General features: G+C 50.2%; 1 protein-coding gene across 4 annotated transcripts in view; it reads left to right on the forward strand.

The window, feature by feature from the left end:
- KCNN3 (potassium calcium-activated channel subfamily N member 3) overlaps nucleotides 1–24,788 on the forward strand; it is a 190,298-nt gene that overhangs the window by 159,564 nt on the left and 5,946 nt on the right. For all 4 annotated transcript variants that reach the window (XM_047784446.1, XM_047784444.1, XM_047784443.1 and 1 more), the window contains exons 4-7: nucleotides 1,464–1,605; nucleotides 9,072–9,182; nucleotides 20,143–20,270; nucleotides 21,691–21,760. In XM_047784446.1, the coding sequence (XP_047640402.1) occupies nucleotides 1,464–1,605; nucleotides 9,072–9,182; nucleotides 20,143–20,270; nucleotides 21,691–21,760 (451 nt within the window). The remainder of the gene's footprint in view (nucleotides 1–1,463; nucleotides 1,606–9,071; nucleotides 9,183–20,142; nucleotides 20,271–21,690; nucleotides 21,761–24,788) is intronic.

Raw genomic sequence — 24,788 nt, forward strand, 5'->3', positions numbered from 1 at the left:
CCACTCTGGGTCCTTGGTGGTCTCCACTCCCGTGCCCACCACCTCCTTTCTGACTAGCAGACTTCTGCCTCCTTTTAGGTCCATCTCCAGATACACCTGTACCTGCAGCCTTTCCTGTACAACTGACCTGGGGAGGTGGGTAAGGGGAGGAAAAGCAACCTTTGCCAATTGCCCACCAGGTACCAGCCCAAAGGTGTGGAGACCACTGACAGTAGCAGCTAATACTTTCTGGGGGCCTCCTTGTGCCAGACCCCATCCCAAGCGTGTCATGTAAGCCTCGTTGGTAACTCAGTTCTATGGATTAAGGTTCCTAAATGGCTTTCTGCTCTATCCACCTGGGATGGTTTGGTCTCCCTGGCCCCAGCTCAACTTTCCCATCCGGTGGCCTCCAAGAGGCTAACGGGGAGATTTTTCAAGGAGTGATGTCTCCATCGTTCAGGCTCATCCTATTGGAGAACATTTTGAATGTTCTATCTGCTGCCTTCCCTCTGCCTGGAACACCCTTCCCCCGGCCTGCCTGGAGAACTCAAGGCTCTGACTAACCTTTCTACATTTGGGTCAAGGTCATTGCCCTTTCCCTCGTATCCTCCAGGTGCCTTGTCTACCCACTTATTATCAACCCTTCTCCAAATGTCTGCATCCTCAGGGGAACCCTCCCCTGGGCCGGGAACCCTAAGGGTAGGGGCTGAATCCTATTCATCTTTCTATTTCAGTACTTGGCACAGAGCCTGGCACACAGTGGGCCTTGGTGTTTGGAGATGAAGGGAGGGAGGAAAAGGATGGGGTGCGAGAGGGCACTGGGCAGAGGAGATGGTGGTGATACCTCTCCAGCTGGTTCCTCCCAGGACAAGACAGCCACAAGCCTCCATCCAGCTCAGAAGAGGAGGCTGTGCCTCCATGGAGACCCCAGAGCCTCCCTGGAAACAGCTCCAACAGAGCCTTGGCTCCCGCAGCCTCCCTCCAGACACCTGGGAGGTGCCAGTCTTTGGCTCCATCAACCTTCTTACGGGAAATTGCTAAATGTGTTTGCTGATTTTTTTTTTTTTTTGACATTTTCCCTGTTCAGGAGCTTGTGATTTCAGATTAATCACATCCACATACATTTAGACTGTCAGCTTGGAAGGGAGAATCTAAATTTTATTACTGCATGATTTCATCCAAAGCTATTTTACCAAAAGGATGGCTACAATATGGTGCAAATCATGACAAAACATTTTACCGCCGGGCCCAAGCTCATGGTGGGGGGCAGGGGGAGGCACGGAGGGATGGACGGAGAGCCGCTGGCAGGACCTGGGTGGGCTGAATCCTGGTGGCTTCGGTCCCCTGGAGAGATCTCTGTGCCATCATTGCTGTTGTCTCCACCTCGGCAAAATAGCACACTTCCTTCTCTGTCCAGGTTTGCCCAGAGCCCGGACACCCAGGGATGGCTGTTCCGTTGACTAACTCCTGTCTTCCCCCGGCAGGTACCATGACCAGCAGGACGTAACTAGTAACTTTCTGGGTGCCATGTGGCTCATCTCTATCACGTTCCTTTCCATTGGTTATGGGGATATGGTGCCCCACACATACTGTGGGAAAGGTGTCTGTCTTCTCACGGGCATCATGGTGAGTAACTGCCTCTGCCCATTACCCTCCCCTCCCCACAAATGCTGCCAGGAGCAGCGCCCTTCATGGCAAGCACAGAGGGGCTTCCTCGTCCGGACGTGGGGCCAGCTGCATGTCCCTGTGCATAGAAAGGCAGATGTGAAATCCGCATGGCTTCTCGCTTTGGAATCTCCTTGTCTTGGATAGGTATAGGTCCCGGTTCCTGACAGTTAGTGGGCTCTTCACGGTCCCCCCAGAAATGGGGCTGGGTGAAGCAGGCCGCGAGCCTTACCCTCCGCTCCCATCCACCACTGCCCGGTGTGCTGACCCCGGCCAGCATCAGAGCTTGCAGTTATTAATTGTCTGCTTTCCTGACCCCTGGGCCCCACAGACCTTGGCACCACATCTGATAAAGTTTAACTAGAACTCACAGAGGCAGAGACTGGGGAAAGAGCCCTGAACTGGCCGTGCAAGACCTGTGACCCGGTCCTGGTGTGATGACATGGCCCTGGGCCAGCTCTTGACTTCTCCATCTTTGGCTTCTGCATCCAAATGTTGAGATGCTGGGCTCCGAGCACCCGACTCCTCCCCACGGTGGTGCCCCCTAGCCTGTGACTGCACCCTCATCTCTCCCCAGGTGCCTAGCAGCTATGCTGCCTCCTTTTAAAGGTGTGTTTCTCCCACCTGTCACCCTACCACTCCTACCCTGTCACACACTGGTGCCCATCACACAGTACAGCGTATGAGAGGAATGTGGATGGGGAGTCAGACCGGAGTCTGAGTTCCCACTGCTGATCCTCGCTGTGAACCCCGGGCAGGGCACTTAGCCCACTGGACCTCAGCATCCTTGAGTACAAAGGCCTGCCCCGCCCCTCCGCATGGCTGGTGATGAGGATGGATCTTAATGCTTTATGTTAACCTGATCCATCAGCAACAAGGAGCCGTGCTCGCCATCAGGGCTGGCCAGTCCTCAGCATCCCCTCCCCACTGCTCCTTCACTGGCCATATGATGGAGGGAGGCCCTGCTCTTTGACTTTCTTCCCAGAACCCTAGGCACAGGGTGAATGTGCAGGGCCCTCTTTTTTAGAAAAGGAAACTGAAGAGTTCCCGTCGTGATGCAGTGGAAACGAACCTGACTGGGATCCATGAGGTTGCAGGTTTGATCCCTGGCCTCGCTCAGTGGGTTAAGGATCTGGCGTTGCCGTGAGCTGTAGTGTAGGTCACAGACACGGCTCAGATCTGGCGTGGCTGTGGCCGTGCCATAGGCCGGCAGCTGTAGCTCCGATTCAACCCCTAGCCTGGGAACCTCCATGTGCCGAGGGTATGGCCCTAAAAAGCAAAAAAAAAAAAAAGAAGAAGAAGAAGAGGAAACTGAGGGTTAGAGAAGACACAGGCATCTAAGCCTGCATATTGTGGGGTGGATAAGAGGCCTGTGGCTTGGTCCTAGGTCTCCGTGGTGGGTTACGACAGCCCTCCCTGAGGAGCCCTCATTGCACCCCCATCACACTTCCACGAAAGTCCCAGCGCGCTCTCAGATTTCATTCATCACTCCCATTTCTCCAGGAGGAACCATAAAAGGCCCTCCTTTTAAAAGGGAAATGATTCTTTTCTGCAGTGGGAAGGGGCTTCATTCCTCACCAAAGGTGGGGACCACCCCACTTCCGCTCCACGCAACCTGGCAGCCTCCCGGGACTGATCTCAGTGACAAGGCGGCCTGGCCTCTCCGAGCAGAGGCGGCCATGGGGTCAGAGGCCTGGGGCAGTGGGGCCGGTGCGCAGGGGAGGTCCAGTGCTGCCGTGTCACAACTGGACACGGTCCTCTTCCCTTCCCTCCCGACTGAAATCCAGAGCCGGCGCACATTAGCAAATCTTGAGCAGCAGTTCATGACAAAAGGCTTAGCGCCTGGGTTGGGATAAACCACAGTAAGTGTGAGGCCTCAGAACAAATAGCTCCCATCGGTTAGTAGGAGTCTGTCTGGCACAGCTCCAGCTGTCACCAGGAAACCAGGCAACGATTCTTCCTTCCAGAAAGGAATGAAATGCAGCCCGAAGGCCAAAGCTTTCCTGTCTCAGAGCCGCTCCTGGGGCGCGGGCTTTGTGCCTCAGAACTAGCTCTCAGCCAGGCCCGGCACAGAGCCGGGCTGCCAATAGGGTGGATGGCCCTGCTGGGAGCCTCCGTTATTTTTAAATACCAGCCATTCTCCCTCTCAGCACGGAGCTGTGCCCCGTCCAAGAAGCGGGGCCCCATGGCCACCGTTTCCCTGGTCCCCGCATCTCAGGGCATCTGCTCAGCACAGCTAGGTGTGGGGTGGGCAGGTACCCCTGGGCCCCTCCCTGTTTCCTCCTGGCATGGGGTCTTTAGCACCCTCTTTTGCTCCTGGGGCTACAGCAGTTCCTTGGAAGGACACATTTTTTCTTTGCAGAGAAAGGTATGATCAAAGTGGAAAGAAGAAACGGGCGAGGAGGAGCCCATACCCACCTCCTGTATTGAAAATACAGCACATGCCTTTCATCTCCTCCTTTTGCACAAACCCTGTTGCATAAATACATACCTGTCTACACCCAGGAACAGGGAGCTTCCCTCCATTCATTGTCAGTGTTTTCATCCCAATTAAAGTCAGCCTGCCTCACTCTGGGGTCAGCCACAGCGGGGAACCCTGGTGGCGAGGGTTTTTTTTTTCCTAGCAAATGGGGCTTTTCTAGCTGAGTCACTCCTTCGCAGGGTTTTGCATGGCTGAGGATCCCTTCCTCCCCTCCCCCCAGCCTCCCCACACTCTATACATCTCCCGATTATTATTGCAAGTGCCTTTCCTAAAGGTAGGCTTCCTGTTTGGTTACCATGGACACCACGCAGGCCAAGGCAAGGCCTGCTCAGGAAGGGAGAGGAAGGATTTGTGTGTGCGGGCTGTAAATAGTCTTAATCATTGTTTTCTCTTGGCAATCCCAGTAACGGTGTAATTATCAACCATTAAGCAGGGTATATAATTGTCTGAGCAACTTGACATTGTTGGCATAGGCCTGGGGTGCCTGAGAGGTCTCACCCGCAAAAGCAGATGTATCAAAGTCCAGCGTCTTTCCGTAATGAATTTTATGATGACAGTTACAAGGCAGAGGGGAGGCTGAGAATATTTAGCATCCAGCATGGGCCTTTGAAGGTCTTGCGGTTCTGCAGGCATCTGGAAGACATTTGTGGCCCCCAAGGCTGCTTGGTAGGGACCCCATTTCCGTACAGCCGTTTTCTAAAGCTGCATGCACTCGCTGGACCCTTCATGAGTTGGGGACAAGTAGACAAAGGCTTGCAGGATGTCTGCTGGGGACACTGAGCTTTTCCCCAAGGCATCATGGGCGATGCTGCTTTGAACTGCAAAAGGAACGGGATGATGAAGAAAAAGGTAGCACAAATTGAGTCATTTGGGGAGGAGGGAAGAAGAGGGCTCAGCAAGACATCTGCTTAATGTCAGTTTTAGAAGATGAGCTTCTCCCTGAAACACCTTGGTTTCAAACCAATTGATGTTATTTTAGTTGTTACATGGAATCTGTTGCAGAAACAGAATCCAACTGTAAATCCTCCAGGCTTCCCTCCTCCATTTGTCACTTTCATTTATGTTTTATTTTCTTTTATGCTTCTTTAGTTAAGAACACCTCATACTTTTCCCCTTGGGATACTTGTTTTTTGAGATTCTAAGGTTTTCCAGCTGGAAAATGTTTCTTGGAAACAAGAAGGAGGGGGACCGGTATGGAGGAGACGGGGTCTCCGCATGGGGTGCACATCTATGGATGAATTAGGCACGTTCACCCCAGGGCAGCTGCTCCGTTCTCTGGTCCCCTCCGTGCTCCTGCTCACTGTGTACCCTGGAAAGTATGACCTCATGAGTGGTGGACCCTCTCCCCTCCCGTGGAAATCGGGTTGGACAGAGAAGGCACAGGGAATCCAGTTGGTGTCAACTGTGATTCAGGACTTGGCACATCCGAAGGCAAAAGTCTGAGTCATGGATTTGCTCCACAGTCTGACCCATGGAAGTCATACCCACAGCTGCTTGCCCTCTTCTGTCCCACTCCATCCTCTCCTCACATGCCCCCTCTGCCCACCAGCCACAGCTGAGATTCCCCAGGAGGACAGCGAGGACGGCATGAGCTCTCACACCCCCCAACTAGCCAAGCCCTTTGGCAATTTCTCTCCTCTCTCTCTCTCTCTCTCTTTCTCTCTGCCTGCAGCATATGCAAGTTCCCAGGCCAGGGACCGAACCCATGCAACAGCAGCAACCCAAGCCACAGCAGTGACAATGCCATACCCTTAACCCACGGAGCCACCAGGGAACTCCTGGCAATTTGTCTAAAACCAGCCTGCATCCCCAGCACATCACACAGGCATTCCCAAACTGCTCACCTTGCCCTGTCAGACCCCTAAGCTCATCTAATTAAAAAGGCCAGTCATCCCTAAAGGAGCATGGGTGGTCATTAAACCGTGTAAAGTGAACACAGCAGGCAGGGATGGGGTGGGGTGGGGGGGGGGTGGATCCCATAATGCTTTCTTTATTTCCCCTAAAAATCCAAAGCTGTTCATTAACTTCTGACTCAAGTCTTAGGCTCCTTGTTTTTCCTGCCTTCCTCTCAATCCCATCAGCCCAGCCTTTTTTCCTAATCCTCTGCTGCTTCCTTTCCTCCTCCTCTGTCTGTTCCCTGTCTCAGTCTTGGCTCAACCCTCTCTCTGCATCTCCCACCTCCCTTCCCTTCCCTCTTCCTCTCTCTCTCACTTTCTCTCCCTCTCTCTCTTTCTCCCTCTCCCCAGATTCACCTCCCCCCACACACACACACACTGGAGGGGACCAGTCTGGATTTCAGTACCTGTTCACCACTTTCCAAAGGTTACTGACGTCTGACCCAATCTTTACAAAGTAGCTTCTAAATGGAAGTGAGCAGATTAGGCTTCATTATTGGCTACTTCCCTAATCCCCTCCAGACAAAGGATTTTCTAAAAGAAAAGTTGAAAGTCTGCACTGCTATCTATCCAAGTTAGAATTAGGGGTTAAGAACCCAATGCCCTTCAGAGAACTATTCATAAGGGTGTCTTGACATCTTTAAGTTGAAAGCAACCGGGAAATGTCTTCTAGCAGTCATCCTCCTGGCCTCTGTGCAGAATTGTATCTTAATCATGTAAGATAGAGGCTTCCTTAGCTCAAACCCTCTAGCTTCTCATTAGAACCCTCCTGCCTCCAGCGGGCTGGCTTGGGAGTCACGGCAGGAGGCGTGGAGCCATCCATCTAGACCCTGGCCCTTCAGGATTGTGGGTGGTTGATTGTTTTCATGAAGTTCCCAAAGTGGTATGGGAAACACAGAGACTCCTTCAGGCTTATTCTGCCCCCGGCTTTCAGGGGTGATTTAAGTAGAGTTTCCCAGGACCCAGGGAGATGGGGGAGCCTGGAGCCAGGGAAGAACCCTCTCCATGTGACGTTCCATTTTTAACACTATGATATATCCCTCTTTTTGGGCTTTCAGCCCAAAGTTCTTTTGGAACTCCATACAAAAGAGAGGGATCATGTCCTGGGTCTGGTGGAGGGGAAATGGAGCACATGTCTTCCCTCTAGAACAGCTTCTTTTTAAGCTATTTTTTGCTTTTAGAGGCCTGGCTCCATTGATGACACCCACAGACCAGGCTGTCCGACTGCCCGTACATATCCTTTGAAAATCGGGCACAGAGGCTCCTGCGAGTCCACAGATGCCAAGAAAACAGGGCCGTCCCCGAACAAGAAAGGAAAATGAGGTCAGAAAAGGAAACTTCACACAGACGCTGTTCTTTTCAGCTTGTTGTGCTAGAAATGGGTGGCTGACCAAATGACCAAATGTACCAAACACGAGATTGTTTTAGTGGGAACCCTTGTGAAAAGCGAGGGCCCAGTGTTGCCAACCTGAGCCGAGCCAAGGCCAGCCTTTGCCAACCTGTGGAAGAGGAAAGAGAGAGATTGCGAAGGAGCATAGAGAACTGACCTACCTCTTGCATCCCGGCCCACCCCAATTATAGCCCAGGTGATAACGATTTTGATAACAGTCTTTATTCTTTCCCGCACATTCTGTTAGACCAGGTGAGCCTCCCAATGTTATCTTTCACTAGATTCCTCCAATCCTAGGACCTCAGTTTGCTCAACGGAGCCCTCTGGCAGCTATAATTCCCATTTGGCATCGAGGGGATCGGACCGCTCACTTTTCTGAGCTTATCATCTCTTCCCACAAGCGGAGGTCAGGGCGGTCTGGCCCGGGTGCAGGAAGAGGGCGCTGGGCGAGGGTGGGGCTGCCTTCTGCCGCTGGCAGAAGAATCTGGGAGGAGCCGTTCTCTCCCTCCCCCCAGCGCCCATAGGCCGGTGGGGAAGCAGAGTGAAGACCACTTCAAAGGCCTTCGGGAGGATGTCAGGATGAGCCGCATTCTGCTCATTTCTCATAAAGTCAAGCACAGATCCAGAGGATCAGGAGAACGACCTCACTCAGGTTCCTAAGGAACCTGATTTTTTTACTCGCTCTCCCTGAAATGGACCAACCTGGGCAGAATAGGAACACTGCTCTGGAAAATACGGAGAGCTTTCTACAGGTTCTCTTAGAATCCTGTTTTGAGGCAGGCGTGTTGTTGTTGTCTTTAAAATCTCGCAAGATGGTGAATCCACGAGCCTCCTGGTAAAAGCAAGAAAGAACTGATTTCTTGTGCTGAGTCACAGCTAGACCTGCAGGTAAAAAGACTCAGCTGAGGAGCGAGCTTAATCACTGAGGGCTGTACTGTGCCGACCGGGGTTTCCCTGAGCAGCAGCCTTGGGGGGAAATGCTCTGCCTTTTCATTAGATTATTTTCAGGAACGCTCTCCACCACCAGCAGGAGTTCCATCCATGCAGCATGGCTTTCTTGCCTCCGGACCCCCTGCTCTGGAGGTGGTGGTGGGGCTGGGCTTGGCAAGAGAGAGAGAGGGCTTGTGTGTTGAACCTCTGAGCTCCCTGCCCAGCCTGGCAGGTGACCAAGTGACTGTCCCTTGTTTTAAATTCCCCCGAGCCTCAGCCCCATCCAGTATCCTGTTCCATAAAGATGTGGCTAGTTCTGGAGTTCCCTGGTGTCTCGGCGGGTTAAGGACCTGGCACTGGCACTGCTGTGGCTCTGATCACTGCTGTGGCATGGGTTCGATCTCTGTCCTGGAAAGTTCCGCAAGCTGTGGCCATGGCCAAAAAAAAAAAAAAAAAAGAAGAAGAAGGCAAAGTGGCTAGTTCTACGGAAAATCAGCCCTCCAGAGGCCAGCTCTGCAGCTAAGACAAGAGCATTGCAGACCCTTTCACACATGCGGGAGTCAGAGCCCTGATGGGTTTTGTGGCTTGGCCTTGACCAGCCAGAGGTCAAGTCCCCACTCCACTCCCAGAAATCCCACAGTGGGCCTGGGACACACCGAGTCTTCCGCCTGAGTCCTGCCTCCTACTGACATGCTCTCCCCTCCCCGGTCCTCTTGCTGTCCCCTCACAGGGTGCAGGCTGCACTGCCCTGGTGGTGGCCGTGGTGGCCCGAAAGCTGGAACTCACCAAAGCAGAGAAACACGTTCACAACTTCATGATGGACACTCAGCTGACCAAACGGGTAAGAAGGCCACTGTCCACGTCTTTGTGGGGGCACTTAAGACCAATGTGGGAGTGGATAAGCAATGAGGTCCTGCTGTCTGGCACAGAGAACTGTATGCCATCCCTTGTGATGGAACACGATGGAGGATAACGTGAGAAAATGAATGTATGTCTATGTGTAACTGGGTCGCTTTGCTATATAGCAAAAATTGACAGAACATTGTAAATCAACTATAAGAAAAAATTTAAAATAAAATAAACAACAAAGACCTTCTGTATTAAAAGAGAGAGAGACCAACATGGGAGCCAGTTACAAAGTAGCCATGATAGGTTAGGGCCATACCTTTCAGTAGAGGGTTGAGGGAGACCCAGACATATGTAACCGGCTGGCTCAACATGGGCACAATTTCCCAATGCTCCCGGCTCCCATGTTCTCTGAAATCATGGTGCATGGTTCAGGCAACCAAAAATAATTTTCCTGATGATTAAATCTATAGCATTCAATGACAAAACCCGCCCCCTTGCCTAACGGTCCTGAGAACCTCACCCAGCATGAGGCGTTTCTGTTTATGCTCAAATATTTTCCTGATTCTCATTAGGAAGGGCAGTGGAAAGTCTTAGAAAACAATATTGGAATTGTATCGAAATCTAATCCTTAAAAAAAAAAAAAATTGCCGACAATCTGTTCTAAAGAACATTCATCAAAACGTCATCATCCAATTTGCCCCTTTTGAGTTTTCCAAAGAATGTTTCCCCCTGGTCCCCTGACGCAAGTGGTTAAGGAGGGTGAAAAACTGAATATAAGCAAGAACGGGGATATTATTTAGCTGCTAAAAGTCTGACACCCCACTGAATTGTCAGAGCAGAAGAGGCCCATTTAGAAGAGACAGAAACGAGCCTTCCAGGATAACAGCAGGCCAAATGAGCAAGGCAGGAGCTGTTTATTTAATGACAGCTTTTATGGAAAATTCTTTAGAGCTGCAGGCTGAACCAAGGTCAGTAATATGATTTCCTGCAAAACTCTCCTCTTTCCGAAAGAAGCGAGACGCCAAGCCCTGTGCTGGGGTCTTGGCCGCCATAGCAAGTCTTTCTCCTTTAGGATTAAAGGGGGTTAGGACACCCAGGGGCAGCCAAATTTTGATGGGGGTGTTTGAAAGCTGGAGAAAATATTCAGCGATGAATGTTGCGGCGCGCCGTGGAAATGTGTTGGAAATAGAGACAAAGGCAGGAAGGGAGAACCAGAGGAGAGCAGGAGAGTGACAGAGTGTGAGCATGCTCCAAGGGAGGCCGTGGTGGAATGGGACATTGCCAAGGCTGCTCCAATTTCTCAGCGGAATTATTTATGATGTTTGATTGTTTGGTCTTTGATTACATGTATTGGCCTCTTTAAAGAGTCTGTTAAAAAGAAAGGGTACAGCAAATATTCTTATGCTGCTGACACACAGGTGGTCACATATGGTACAGTGTGGCCCTGAGCTGTCCGTGGTACAAGAGAAAAGGTGATGGGTAGCATCGGGATGGTAGGATTGAGGACCATAACCATGGGTCGGCCAGTCGGGTTTCGCCCTGAGAGCCCTGTAATCCACCTGCTTCCCATCAGCCCCCTAAGAAAGCATGCACAAGTCCAGCTCGGTATGGCACAGGTTGCCAAAGTTATTGGAACAATTTCGGTGCAGGAGGGAGGGACAAGGGAGTTTGGCCTCCAAAACCTTCTCAGAAGCTGTTTCGTAGAGCAGAGACATAAACAGTTTCTCTGTTTATTCTGTTTGCTTTTTGAAACCAAGGATATACTTTGTGTTTCATGTTATTCCTTTGTCGTCTCTATTTTTCACCCTGTGAATCAGACACTAGAGGAAAATAAAGCCAGGGAAAGCCAGCTCCCTCAGATGACAGGGAAATAAACAATTTTTCTGCAATATAATTGTAGAAGGAGATGAGATTGTGGTTGCTAATTTCAATCTTTCAAAAATAATTCTCTAAAATCCTCCTCAAGTCCACTTACTTTTGGAAAAGCAGGACTAAAAATCAAATCACCAAATATTTATTGCCCATCCACGAGTCCAAGGCACTTTTTTAATCGAATAACATCTCACTTTTCTGAGAACACTTAAATCTGTTGAAATGTCTCTTTAGTGTCTAATATCTTTTCCCAGAGAAACAAACAACATAAAAGGGATGGTTCTTATAGAGAGAGGAGTCTCAAAGCTGGCAGGACTGCAAAAGTTCTTTTCTTTTTTTTTTTTTTGTCTTTTGTCTTTTTGTTTTTGTTGTTGCTATTTCTTGGGCCGCTCCCTCGGCACATGGAGGTTCCCAGGCTAGGGGTTGAATCGGAGCTGTAGCCACCGGCCTACGCCAGAGCCACAGCAACGCGGGATCCGAGCCGCGTCTGCAACCTACACCACAGCTCACGGCAACGCCGGATCATTAACCCACTGAGCAAGGGCAGGGACCGAACCCGCAACCTCATGGTTCCTAGTCGGATTCGTTAACCACTGCGCCACGACGGGAACTCCAAAAGTTCTTTTCTATAACCTTCACTGAAAGAAAATTGGCTATGAACTTGACCTGCTCTGGCTTCAGATCCCCCAGCCCCAGTCTCAGAGGAGCCCACCCTTCTTCCCCTGCTGATGCCCCACCCGCCCTCTGTCCTCTCCACATGGCCCACTGTGTCCAGCTGGAGTGGGTCAAGGGTCAAACGGATGCTAAGCTCTGTCTATTCCTAAGATCCCAGTGAATTCGCAGAGAAAGATCAAATTGGGGGAGGGTCTGATTGGAGCATAATTGCAAACCTTTCAGGAGTGGACCATTGGTAGATTTAACAGAAAAGCCATCTCTTACTAGCACAGGCAACCTTAATTCTTCAAACAAAAAAAAGAAAGTGAAGAATTGTAATCTATTAATCATAAAAATACTCAAATGTTCTGGTGTTTATTCATTCTGCCTGTCTTGCTATAAAGTCTCCAGCCCAGCCTTTACCGCTAGAATAACACTATTTTTATTTATTTATTTGCCAGGGAGGTGGGGGGTGGGGTAGAGCGGGGCGGTGGTCTGATAGCACAGGGTCAGACTCGGTTTCTGGTCTTCGTGAATCCCAAGACTTTTCTTCTCTCATTTGTATAACTTGGCAAACCTGGTGGCAACATCATTCCTGTATTTCATGCAATCAGACCTTCCCACACTGCCTTTGCAGTGTAACTGCCATTGTTACTCTAGCGTTGTAATTTATTGATAACCTCTAGGCTACTAGATAACATATAGGAGTTCCCATTGTGGCTCAGCAGGTTAAGAACCTGACATAATGTCCATGAGGTTGCAGGTTCAATCCCTGGCCCCATTCAGTGGGTTAAGGATCCGGCGTTGCCGTGAGCTGCGGTGTAGGTTGCAGAGGTGGCTCAGATCAGGCATGGCTGTGGCTGTGGCTGTGGCATAGGACGGCAGCTGCAGCTCCAATTTGACCCCTAGCCTGGGAACCTCCATATGCCGCAGGTGCAGCTATGTATATATATGTAAATGACACACAGAGAGACTATTAAAAAGATACTAGATCCCCCGTCTTTTCTCCCACTCAACACTACCCGTCCCCATCTCTGTTTTATGTAACGAAACACGTCCATCACATCTGGATGCCACACCCTATGTTCTGGGGACCCCAAGATAAGCAAGGTCCCTGCCCTCATACTTACTGCCCGTCCTCAAAGAGCACCTCTCTAAAGGGCAGGGTGGCCCCCCATGGACACACTTGGCATGAGAGGCATCAGGGACAGGAGACGTTCCGTTTGCCACACCTACCGCCCACATAAGCCTGCAGACACCTCCAGCGTGTGTACCCCTGGCTGAGGGTTGCGCCTCCTTCTCCTCGCCCCAGTGAGTCCCCTGCCTCAATTACTTCATCCAAGTACATTTGCCCATGAAATCAATGAGTACGACCCAAACCAAACACGTATTGTTCCCATAATAACATCATGGTTCTTGTAGTCTCCAGGCTGGAAAGCTTAGCAGCATCTCAGACTCCTGCTCTGGTTCCCATAGCAGGTCTCAGCCGCTTCAGAAGCTGACTTGGCTTGGCCATGGCTGTTTATGCACCCCAGCCTCTCCAGGTCCTCTGCCCATCATACTTAGAGCCACCCCTTCAGTCCTGTGCCATCACCATTGCTTTCTACCTTCCCATCTCACTTGGGCCCCCCTTATCTGGGTCATACTGTACTCTGCTTCCTTGTGAATCTCCTTAGACTCTAAGACTTAGCTCTGCACCTATCACCATCCTGCTTGAAAACCTTTGGTAACCCCCTAAAACCGACTGATCAGTGCTATTTTTTTTTTTTTTCCCCAGCAGTAAGGTTTACCAACAGTAGGGAGGTCTTTTATAAGAAAAGACGACGATAGTCATTGTTGTACCAGATACAGAAAGTCTGGCTAAAGAGCACTAGACTCCTGACCGACAATTGCTGGGTCTATGAGTAGATTCCCAGAACAGGTCTTATCAGATAATCAATTAAGCAGTTATCAGAAATACTAAATTCTCCCCAGAAGGAGAGTATAAATTATATTACCCACTAAAGTTCTGTCCCAGGCAGATTGGGTGCAGTTTTTTCTTTAAGAGTAATCGTAAGAACTATGAGCTTTTGAGCTGGAAGGGTTCTTAGGGGTAAGCGTCTCTGGCCCAGACATGGGCAAGGGTGGGCCCCCAGCCGCATGCAACAAGCTGGGTCCTAGCCAGGGCTGCTGTTTGTTCTCGAGTGGGCAGGCGGCTCTCCAGCCAAAACCCAATGGGTTTTCCAAAACAGTCAGTCCCTTGGAACTCAGAGTGGGGGTTAGGGTCCCAGGCCTGCTAGAAAGAAAAGCCAGTTTACCTCCAAACTAGCTGAGCGTCACATTAATAGCAGCATAATGGACCCAGCGGCGATTCATTACGGCGTTGCTATGGGGAAAGAGCTACAGACTCCAACCTTGAACCACGGAAGTGCACCCCTTCCTGCTTCCCGCCCCAGGGTCCTGCCAGCCACAGCAGTGGAGCCCCCATTTCTAAGTGTGGATGAGGCAGGTGGAGGCACCTGACAAGGGCATAAGGCATAGGATGGGGGAAGGAAGGAGAGCGCGTATAAGCAGGGGGATGAAAGAGACGCGGAGGCAGGAAGCCAGTAGGGAGCCTGTGGCCAGTGAGGGAAGTGGGGCAGGCGGTGGGGAAGAGGGGATGGCCCTGCATCTAACAGATACCTTCAGTCAAGTGTCTGACGACAAGGGTGATCGGAGGGTTCTCCCATTGTGATTTTTATCATCCCTTTAGATGTATTCATCCAATTCAACCTCTGGAACGTCTTGAAGTAATTTAAGTCACACCCTGTGATCATCTTCCTTGCTTCCCTCCCCTGCCCGTCTCCAGGTGGAAACACCCTTTCCCTGGAAAGGATTTCTGGCAGCATAACGAGCATGTTAATAGTTCTTCCCAGGGAGCCCACCAGTGGGGCTCCTGGAATGACTCCCCCAGGGCCCCCTGTGGCTGCTGGAACCACAGGCACACCAGAAGGGTGCCTCTCACCCAGTCTCACATGTTCCTCCTGCCACAGCCTCCCCCCTCCCCCGTACCACCAAGGAGCAGGTTACCCTGGCGGCGAGGCGGCCAGAGCACGCGGTTGACTTGGATAATACGGCCAGGAGCTCGAGGAACAGACATACGTGCTCTGTTTTACGTTTTCTTTTGCGGGAGGTGGGAGAAGCAGCTGACCTTTGTTGGGGGGAGGAACATCCATAAAGCCACCATGGACCGAGCTGTGGTGCAGCCAGGCCCCAATGCTAAGTGTTTTAAGTATATTCTTTCTCATTGAGTCAATGCCATGATCCCATTTCACAGATCAAGAGCACTTGTGTCGCTCCGTAGCCTCCTACTGTGCTGTGGTTTTTCTCGGACGCACTTAGTGCCTGATCCGATATTACAACGTACACGCTGGCTCCACAAGATTAGAAGCTCCATGAGGGTAGAAATGTTATTGGTTTGTGCGTCTCTGTAGTCTCACCCCCGAGAACGGTGTCTGCCCTATCGCCAGGACATCGTAAATGATTTTGGAAGGAACGAATGAGGAAATGGAGTCCTCAGAGAGGTTCCATACCTGGTTCAAGACGGAAATAGTTCATCCACATGTGGGGTTTTTTTGAGGGCCAGAGGGACAGTGTAAACATAAAGTGTTTGGCACAGAGCCTGGCACCTGGTAAGCTCCGTGAAGGTAGCTGTTACTATTTGTAAGATCTTAGCTGGATGACTCCTTGCCCAGATGCATGCATCTCAGCCCTCCCTGCAGTACAGAGGTCGTTGGCCTGTTCTCTGGCCCCCATTGGGGTGAAAGCATACACCTTTGGGGAGAGAATGTATAGAACCACAGAAAACAATCAGCTCATATGCTTATGGGTTTGGAGGATGAAATAGCCAGCTTTCCATGCACAAACAGCTCTCTTCCAACCATTCCTGAGCTCATCAGATCGTGGCCAGCCTTACCCAGTCCTTCCCAGTTCCCTGACTCACCCCACTCCTAGTCTCACTCCCAAGAGCATCTTTTGGCCCTCGTGCCCCTGCGTGCCAGGAGCGCTCACAGGGTACCCAAGTCTTCATCAGAGAGCAGTGCCTGGGAGCCCCGTGGAAGCTCAGTGAATCCCAGGAGGGGCACACGCCCTCAACTGCTTCCCACCCCGCTGATGCTCAAAGCAATCAGCCAGGTAAATTGGAGGAGAACCTGGTCACAATCGCATTTACTGTCGACCGGGGAAAGCACAGTGCAGTTAAAAGCCTATTTCTTTCTCTCTTGCAGATATTGATCTCCTTAGCTTCGTGCCAGGCTCTTTGCTGGCAATTAATTCAGAGGCAGCACCAAGGCTTGCATGTAACCTCACTTTCCCGCATACGCAGGGGCCTCCTGTTCAAACCCATAAAGATGCTGCGACTGCCTCGCTCCGCTACCCAGGCTGGGCTGGGATTTTAGTACCTTCTCTGTGGGCTAAAGTTAAGTGCAGGACCTGGACTCCCTGTTCTGTCATTATTGCTAAGTGAGGGCCACGATGATTAAAAACAAATCTAATGTCCTTTCCAGTTCCTTGATCCTGGAGAAGAGCAACTAATGTTGTTTGTGTAGTGATGACGTCGCGTCAGGTCTTTCTTCAGACCACGTGAAAACCTCCTGCTCCTTTTGGACCCGGCTCTTGTTTGGACTTCACCGTTAGCTGGCTGTGGGATTCTGGCCATCACGTTCTGTCTCTGAAGCTGTTGTTTCCTCATCTTGTCAATGGGGGTTGGAGCCAGAGGATGATAACTCATATCTCTCGGAGACTTTCATAAAAGGCTTAAATCCACAGTGACTCAGTTTGTCATCACAACCTTCTGGTCTTGGTCTGTGCCTTCGTGTCTTCATCTGGAAAATGGGGATACTATTAGTACCCGCTTGAGAGGGTTGTTGTGAAGATGAAATGAGTTTACCCATATGCCAACTGGCACCTGGTAAATATTCACCAGGAGCCTCAGCACCCATCACCTCCTCAGTTATTGCCTCCTTTGGTCCTTGTAAGAACCCTTAAGGCAAGGATTTATTTTTCCCATCTTTTTTTTTTTTTTGTCTTTTTGCCTTTTCTAGGGCCACTCCCTCAGCATATGGAGGTTCCCAGGCTAGGGGTCAAATCGGAGCCGTAGCCACCGGCCTATGCCAGAGCCACAGCAACACAGGATCCGAGCCGCGTCTGCAACCTACACCACAGCTCACGGCAATGCCGGATCCTTAACCCACTGAGCAAGGCCAGGGATTGAACCCACAACCTCATGGTTCCTAGTCAGATTCGTTAACCACTGTGCCACGACGGGAACTCCTATTTTTCCCATCTTATAATTCAGCATTTACTCCTAAACTGGCAGAACAAGGATTCAACTGCAGGCTTTCCAACTTCAAATGTTGGTCCCACACCCGCCCAGAGACTGTCTGCAGAAGCTCATCAGGGGAGTTCCCGCCATGGCTCAGTGATAACAGAACCGACTAGTATTCATGAGGACGAGGGTTCGATCCCTGGCCCCATTCAGTGGGTTAAGGATCCAGTGTTGTTATGAGCTGTGGTGTAGGTCACAGACATGGCTCGGATCTGGCATGGTGGTGGTTGGGGCGTAGGCTGGCAGATGTAGCTCCAATCGGACCCCTCGCCTGGGAACCTCCATAAGCCATGGGTGCAGACAAAAAAAAAAAAAAAAGTTCATTGGTGTGACATTTAGCACTCTATCCGTGTTCCAAAGAGGAGACCCCTGTAACCAGGGCTCTGCTCATTATCCAAAATGCTGGGGCAGCCTTTCCCCGACCCCGGTTCTTCTGGGAGGCTTTGCTTGGAGGCTACGCACCTGGGGAAACTGAAGAAACCACCTGCCAGGCTGCCTTTTCCTGACAGAAGGGCGGCGGGAGCATGAGCTGGGCAGAGAGAAAGCCTTCCCTTCTCTGCCGCCTCCTTTGCCAGGAGGCTGATGTCTACTGTGGGCCCCAGACGGAACCCCGGTGGCTGTCCCCTCCTCTCCCTTCCCGGGGACGCCTGACCTGGACGCGCACCCTCTCCAGCCTCGGCTCCCCACCACCTGCTTCCTCTCAGGCAGGAACGTCCCAGAGGTGGGCCGCCAAGTCATTTAAAACCATTTCCACGGTAGATTTTTATTGAACGAACAAAAGCACTATTTGTGTCACTTAGACATGTCTGAGAAGACCTAGCTGTTCTTTTAAAACATCATTTCAGCGCCAATGAAAAATATAATCCAGCCTTAGTAATAAATTTTTAAAACATACACACAAAAGTTATCAGCCTGCAAAACAATGTTTCCTAGGCCTTCCCACACGTCTCAGTGTTTCAACAACATCCCATCTGTTGATGTCAGTCTGAAGAAGCAGGCCTGTACTCTCCAATTTTATTAAAATCCTTTCTGGCTAGTAACCTCATTTCTACAAGGCTGGCCTACTTACTTCCAGGCCCTGGGCCTGTGGGCCTGTGCCAATTTGCATGGCTGACAGAAAGGGGAACAGTTAATCAAAAATCTATTTAGCGTGTGCTTAAGAAGAACTGTTTCCTCAGAGTTCCCGTCGTGGCACAGTAGAAACAAATCCGACTAGGAACCATGAGGTTGCGGGTTCGATCCCTGCCCTCGCTCAGTGGGTTAAGGATCCGGTGCTGCCGTGAGCTGTGGTATAGGTCACAGACACGGCTCGGATCTGGCATGGCTGTGGCTGTGGTGTAGGCTGGCGGCTACGACTCTGATGAGACCCCTAGCCCAGGAACTTCCATATACCACAGGGGTGGCCCTCAAAAGCAAAAAAAAAAGTTTCCTCTTACTCTTGCTGCTAATTGCTGAAGATGTCTGTGTTTGGATTAAAACTTTGTCCCCTGCCATCTGGATGCCATCGATATGTCTCAGCTCCGTCTCGAGCTGGGTGATATCAGTGGTTTCCATGTCAACAGATGACAATGTCATCTGTTGAAAAGTGTGATTGCGGTGCGGTGAAGGAGCCAGCCCTGGGAGTGAGGCAGCTCTGGTTTCACACCGAAATATCTTCACTGATTTTCTGACACTGCTTGGAAATTTTTTCCGTTTTATGCCAATTACACTGACATGTAAACTTGCCGTGTAAATGTTCTCGGCCATTTGGGAAAAGAGACAGTGGATTTGTTGATACCTGTATCCCATTGGGTGGGGAAGATACTTCCTCAAAGAGGCCTTTGAAAATCTCCAGAAAGACTGGCAAATACTGTACAATTACCACTTCTATGGGGAATCTTAAAAAATACCAGAAACTAGTGAATATAAGAAAAAAGCAGCAGACTCATAGATACCAAGAACAAGCTAGCGGGTCCCAGAGTTGGGGGAGGGGCCATATAGGGGTCAGGGAGAGGGTGATAAAAGCTACTGGGTGATAAAAAGATTGAAAAAAAAAAAAAAAAAAGAGTTCCCTTCATGACTCAGCAGTTAATGAACCCAACTAGGATCCATGAGGATTTGGGTTTGATCCCTGGCCTCGCTCAGTGGGTTAAGGATCCAGCGTTGGCGTGAGCTGTGGTGTAGGTCGGCAGCTGTAGCTTCGATTCAAACCCTAGCCCAGGAACTTCCATATGCCGAGGGGCGGCCCTTAAAAAAAGAAAAAAGAACCTGGATGTTATTTAGGCTCAAGGATATATTGTACAACATGGGGAATAGAGCCAATATTTTGTAATAACTGTCAATGGAAAGTGACCTTTAAAATTTGTATAAATTGGGAGTTCCTGTTGTACCTCAATGGTAATGAACCTGACCAGTATCCACGAGGGGTTGTGGGTTTAATCCCTCGCCTCACTTAGTGCGTTAAGGATCCGGTGTTGCCATGAGCTGCAGTGTGGGTCAAGGACGTGGCTCAGAGCCCACGTTGCTGTGGCTGTGGTGGAGGCTGGCAGTTCCTAGCCTGGGAACTTCCATGTGCTGTGGGTGCAGCCCCTAAAACGAAAAACATATATAAAAATTGTTTTAAATTTTTAAAAATAAACAAAATCTCTAGCTGATAGGAAATCTGTTTACTCTCTGAATCCAAGAACCGTACCACGTGCACTAAATCGAAATCTCACGTAGAGCGTGGAACTCCGCCTCCAAGGGCAGCAATGGTACATATTTATCTATTCAAAGTGTGCCCCAGGCCCCCAGGTCTTGGTAATGCAGCCTGTCTAAACATAGCCTCAGCATGAGCCGTCGAGAGGCAGACCTAGCATAATTAAGAAAGAAACAAGAAACACCCCTTAATTTCGGGCTCCAGTCTACTGTGTCCAGTACAGGATTAATAAGAGATGAATTTTAATCAGCCTTTCTGAGAGTTCATGAATTGATTAAGGACAGAGGTCATCGCCGAATCGTTTCCTTATGAGGTAGACGACACCAGCAGACACACAAAAACCACGTGACATGAATCTGGGAAAATTTCACTTGAGGGCAACTTGCTTTATTTCCTCTTCCTTAGATCAAGAATGCTGCAGCCAACGTCCTCCGAGAAACATGGCTAATCTATAAACACACAAAGCTGCTAAAGAAGATTGACCACGCCAAAGTCCGGAAGCACCAGAGGAAGTTCCTGCAAGCTATCCACCAGTGAGTATGCCACGCAGCTCAGCCACCAGATGACCACATTAGAAGTGGGGGGTTCCCCAGGGTTCTGTCAGTATCTTCTCATATACTTGGAGGAGCAGAAGAAATCCATTCTGTTCCACTCAGCAAGCACTGGGGGCAGTGAACTGGACTCAGATCCATCTTTGGATTCTTTGATTGCACCTGCCACGGCCAGACACTGGACAGGCTGCCATGGAAGGTGAAAATTAGATAAGACCCTCAGAGGGCTCGCATAATCTACACGAAAGGAAGGGTTTTCAACCCTTAGCTTCCTGGAGCTTCTTGACCTTAGGCAAATATCCATACTTCCTATTGACCTATGAGTGCCACATAGAGAAATTAGGAGGGAAAAGCATAGTCGAGGAGTTCCTGTTGTGGCTCAGTGGGTAAAGGACCTGACATAGTCTCTGTGAGGATGCAGGATCAATCCCTGCCATCACTCAGGGGGTTAAGGATCTGGCATTGCCATGAGCTGCCGTGTAGGTTGCAGGTTTGGCTCAGATCTGGTGTTGCCAGGGCTGTGGCTCCAATTTGACCCCAGCCCAGGAACTTCCATGTGCAGCCTTTTAAAAAAAAAAGAAAGAAAGAAAGAAAGAAAAGCATAGTTGATCACAAAACAGGTGTTAGTATAACCTTCTCTGAGGCATGAATTGCCTATTTGTCTTACATTTACATAAGCAAGAGAGGCTACTCAAATAACTCTCCACTAGATAGAAGGATGTATCCCAAAGTGACTGTCTATGTCTACACAGACTGAGAACTGGCTGGCAGTTTCCCTGCTGAAACTGTAAAATAAATAATAACAAGAGCAATAATAGATAAAAAGAAAACACTTTCTATACCACCAGGCATCTCCATAACCCATCTCTCTCAAAATGATCACAGTGAGAATTGAAGAAGATAATGTCAAGGGGATAGCATGGTGCTGGCATGAGGTCCGTATTACACACACACACATGCTCACGCGAGCACACATGCACACATGCATACACGCATGCACCACGTGACCACTGGAAGCAGAACACATTGTGGTCAGTGCTTTCTACAAGCTAAGACTTTTAGGAGTATGGTGGATTTTTTCAAGTAGAGGATGAAGGAGGTTTGGGGAAAAGCCTGAAGGCTGAGAGGCGGGCATTGGAAGGTGGAAGGCGCAGCCTGGATGAAGGCATAGGAGCCAGGAGATGCTGTGAGGGTGCTGAGGAAACTGACTGAAGGCAAGCACGTATGGAGACAAGCGTTTGCTGTTCTGGGGACCTGCCAAGCCCTTGATTCTGGTCAGTTGTTCTCCTGGTTGAGGTCCTGGGCTGGGTTCCCAAACCAGATGAATTGAGGTGGAATCTGCGTGTGGCGCCAAGCCCCACATGCCCTTGAAGAGTATGGCTGTCACGACTCTTTCCCGCAGACTGAGGAGCGTCAAGATGGAGCAGAGGAAGCTGAGCGACCAAGCCAACACGCTGGTGGACCTTTCCAAGGTGAGTGGCAAAATCCAAAACCCTCAGAAAGGGTTCTCAGATGCTGGCATTTCAATTTCTCCAATGTGGCTGTGAAGACCTGGCCATGGCCAAACTGAACAGGACAGGAGCAGAAAAGCCAAGACCACCTCCTCCTTGGTTAAAAAATAATCTAGGTTCAAGTTCTTGACATTTGCAATTTACGAGTGTGTGTTATTGACTTTTAAAACCGGGCATGTGTTTTCGTGGGGTTTTTTTTTGGGGGGGGGTCTTTTTAGGGCCACACCCATGGCATATGGAAGTTCCCAGGCTAGGGTTCAAATCGAAGCTGCAGGTGCCAGCCTATACCACAGCCACAGCAACACGGGATCCAAGCCGTCTCTGCAACCTACACCACCCATCAGAGCTCATAGCAATGCCAGATCCTTAACCCACTGATGGAGACCAGGGATCGAACCCACATCCTCATGGTTACTAGTTGGATTCGTTACAGGTGAGCCACGATGGACACTCCCCAGCATGTGTTTTTAAACTCAATCATTCAGGTTAGTCTTCATTGGGAATTAATTAGCTGACCTAATAGTCTCTTCAGTGTTGCTTGAGTGTCTGTACACTGAAGGCTCTGAAGGGTGAGCTTGAGTTTGCAGGGGGTGAAGCACACTGAGGCCAAATGGTGACAATGGCGATGCTGTTGCCTGGGTCACACCTAGGAAGATCCTTCTGGTTTCCTGTTATGATCAGAAACTCATTTTTCTGCATCCTCTAGTCCTTACCACTCAGCTTTTCTGGCCCTAAATTGGTGTGTGTTGGGGGGATTTCTTTATTTCTCATTAAGATGCCAAAAAAGAGAGCCCTCCTTTGAAAGCCCCACTGTCCTTCTGTGCTTCTGGCCCTGCACTGCTATAATCCTGTAAAGAAATAGCCCCTCTTGCAAATCTCCAGAGTAAAAGAACCAGAGGCTGTCCCGCTGGCAGAGCTGAGTGGAGGCACTGCTGAAGAAAGAGGCACCCCTCCTCAGCCCCTTCTCCTCATGGCCTCTTGATAGAAATTTTATGTCAAGCATATAACCCAGGGCCAGGCTGGCAGAACATTCCAGCTGATGTCAATTATCATCGTGGAACATGTCCCCTGGGTAAGCAAGAGGAGCAGTCACAGGCAAATTAAGCCCCCTTTGAAAAGAGGGTGCGATCAGAGAAATTGCCAGTTGTTGGGCCACGTGTGGGGCGCTTTGTTCAACGAAGGGATCAGGCCAAAGAAAGGGCCTCCCAAGCCCCTGGAGGACTTCACTCAGGGAATACGTGGCTGGCACGGGTAGGGAGATGCTCACAGACCTGCACGCCTTTGGAGAGGGCACTGATGTGGAGTGCCCAGCTCCTGAGAGCCTGGAGGAGGTGAGGATGAGAATGGAACACCAAGTGCAAAAGGGAATCTCCCAGGGCCTTGGGTGCATCGCTTAACAGTCTTGGGTTCCAGTATCAGCACCACTGGAAGGAGGTTTTAAGATGGAAGTGTTTAGGAAGTTCCCTGGTGGCCTAGCTTAAGGATCTGGTGTGGTCACTGCTGTAGTGCAGGTTTGATCCCTGGCCCAGGAATTTCCATATGTAAAAAAAAAGGGAGGTGTTTGTTATAAGGATACAAGGAGTTCTCATTCCAGGCAGAACCTCAAGGCAGGCATGTGGTCAGACTTCAGAAAGGACCTAACTAGAAGTGGGCCTCACCCCGGAAAGCATTTGCTCACCCTCTCTCCTCTCTCCTGTTCAAGTGCCTGCTTCAGTTCTCTCTTTCTTCCTCTCCCCTGTCTCCCGACAGCGTTCCATGCCTCCTGTCTCCATGGCAGACCATGCCGGCCCCTATCTACCCAGAGAATCTATGTTCTAGCTCTTGCCACAAAGACAAATTGGCCTCCTATTGTCTTAATTCTAAATTCTTAGAAGGGATGATATGATTGGCCAGTTTGGGTCATGTGTCCACCCTTGGACCAATCAGCTGAGGCCAGGAGGAGGGTTGTAAGGGTACACATGGCTGGGAGGCCATGTTGGGAGGCACAGGAATGGCTCGACAAGCCTAGATATTTCTTTTACAAGTAGCTGTATTTCCTTTCCCCCCACCCCCCACCTCACCTGGCTGGACAGGCTGTGGCTGATGTTCTGGGAATAGCAGGCAAACTGGGCTTTCAAGCCTGCATTTCTTCAGTGCCAGCCACCGCCTCTCACAGAGATGGGGCCCTGTGCAGAAAAGATTGGTTGAAGCAAAAACAAACAAACAAACAAAAACTCTGTGAATTGGAGTTCCCTAGTGGCCTCGTGACTTAAGGATCCAGCATTGTCACTGCCTGGGCTTGGGTTGCTGCTGCGGTGCAGGGAACTTCACATGTTGCAGATGTAGCCCCCCCCCCCAAAAAAAAGACATAAACAAAACAAAAGTCCATGAATTGGAAAGAGACAACTAAACCTCAATAACCTGGAAGGGAGTTGCCTGGAAAGAAAAATGCAAAGGAGAGGGTTAAGGGAATCTGCAGGGCTGCGGTGGGGTGGGTGGGCCTTGCCAGGAAGGTGAACTCTGTCCTCCCAGGAGGCTCAGCCAAGGTCCTGGCAGCAACCTAGCATCTTTCAACCGGTCCACATTCCCCCGGCCTCCCGTCACCAAGCAACGGAACAGGAGAGACAATAACGCCATGTTCTCTTCCTTTTCTTTCTGTGCGTGTCCTCCCAGCTCACCCCTTCCACCCCTGCCCTTTGGTCCTCTCTAGATTACAAAAAGGCCGTATGGCTTCCAAATAGCCCTTGCTCTGTTGAGGAGCTCTCATAGGATAGTGGAACCAGCCAGGAAGGAGGGGAGGTTTTCTGTGCTGGTCTCAGTGCCTCCCATTGAAAAGTAAAAATCATTCCTCACATCCGGGCTCAACTGATCCAATAAGATGTTATCTCTAAGAGTTCCCATTGTGGCTCAGCGATAAAGAGCCCGACGAGGATCTGTGAAGATGCAGGTTCGATCCCTGGCCTCGCTCAGTGAGTTAAGGATGTGGCATTGCCGTGGAGCTGTGGTGTAG

The sequence above is a fragment of the Phacochoerus africanus genome, chromosome 6, assembly GCF_016906955.1.
Source record: "Phacochoerus africanus isolate WHEZ1 chromosome 6, ROS_Pafr_v1, whole genome shotgun sequence".
NCBI lineage: Eukaryota > Metazoa > Chordata > Mammalia > Artiodactyla > Suidae > Phacochoerus > Phacochoerus africanus.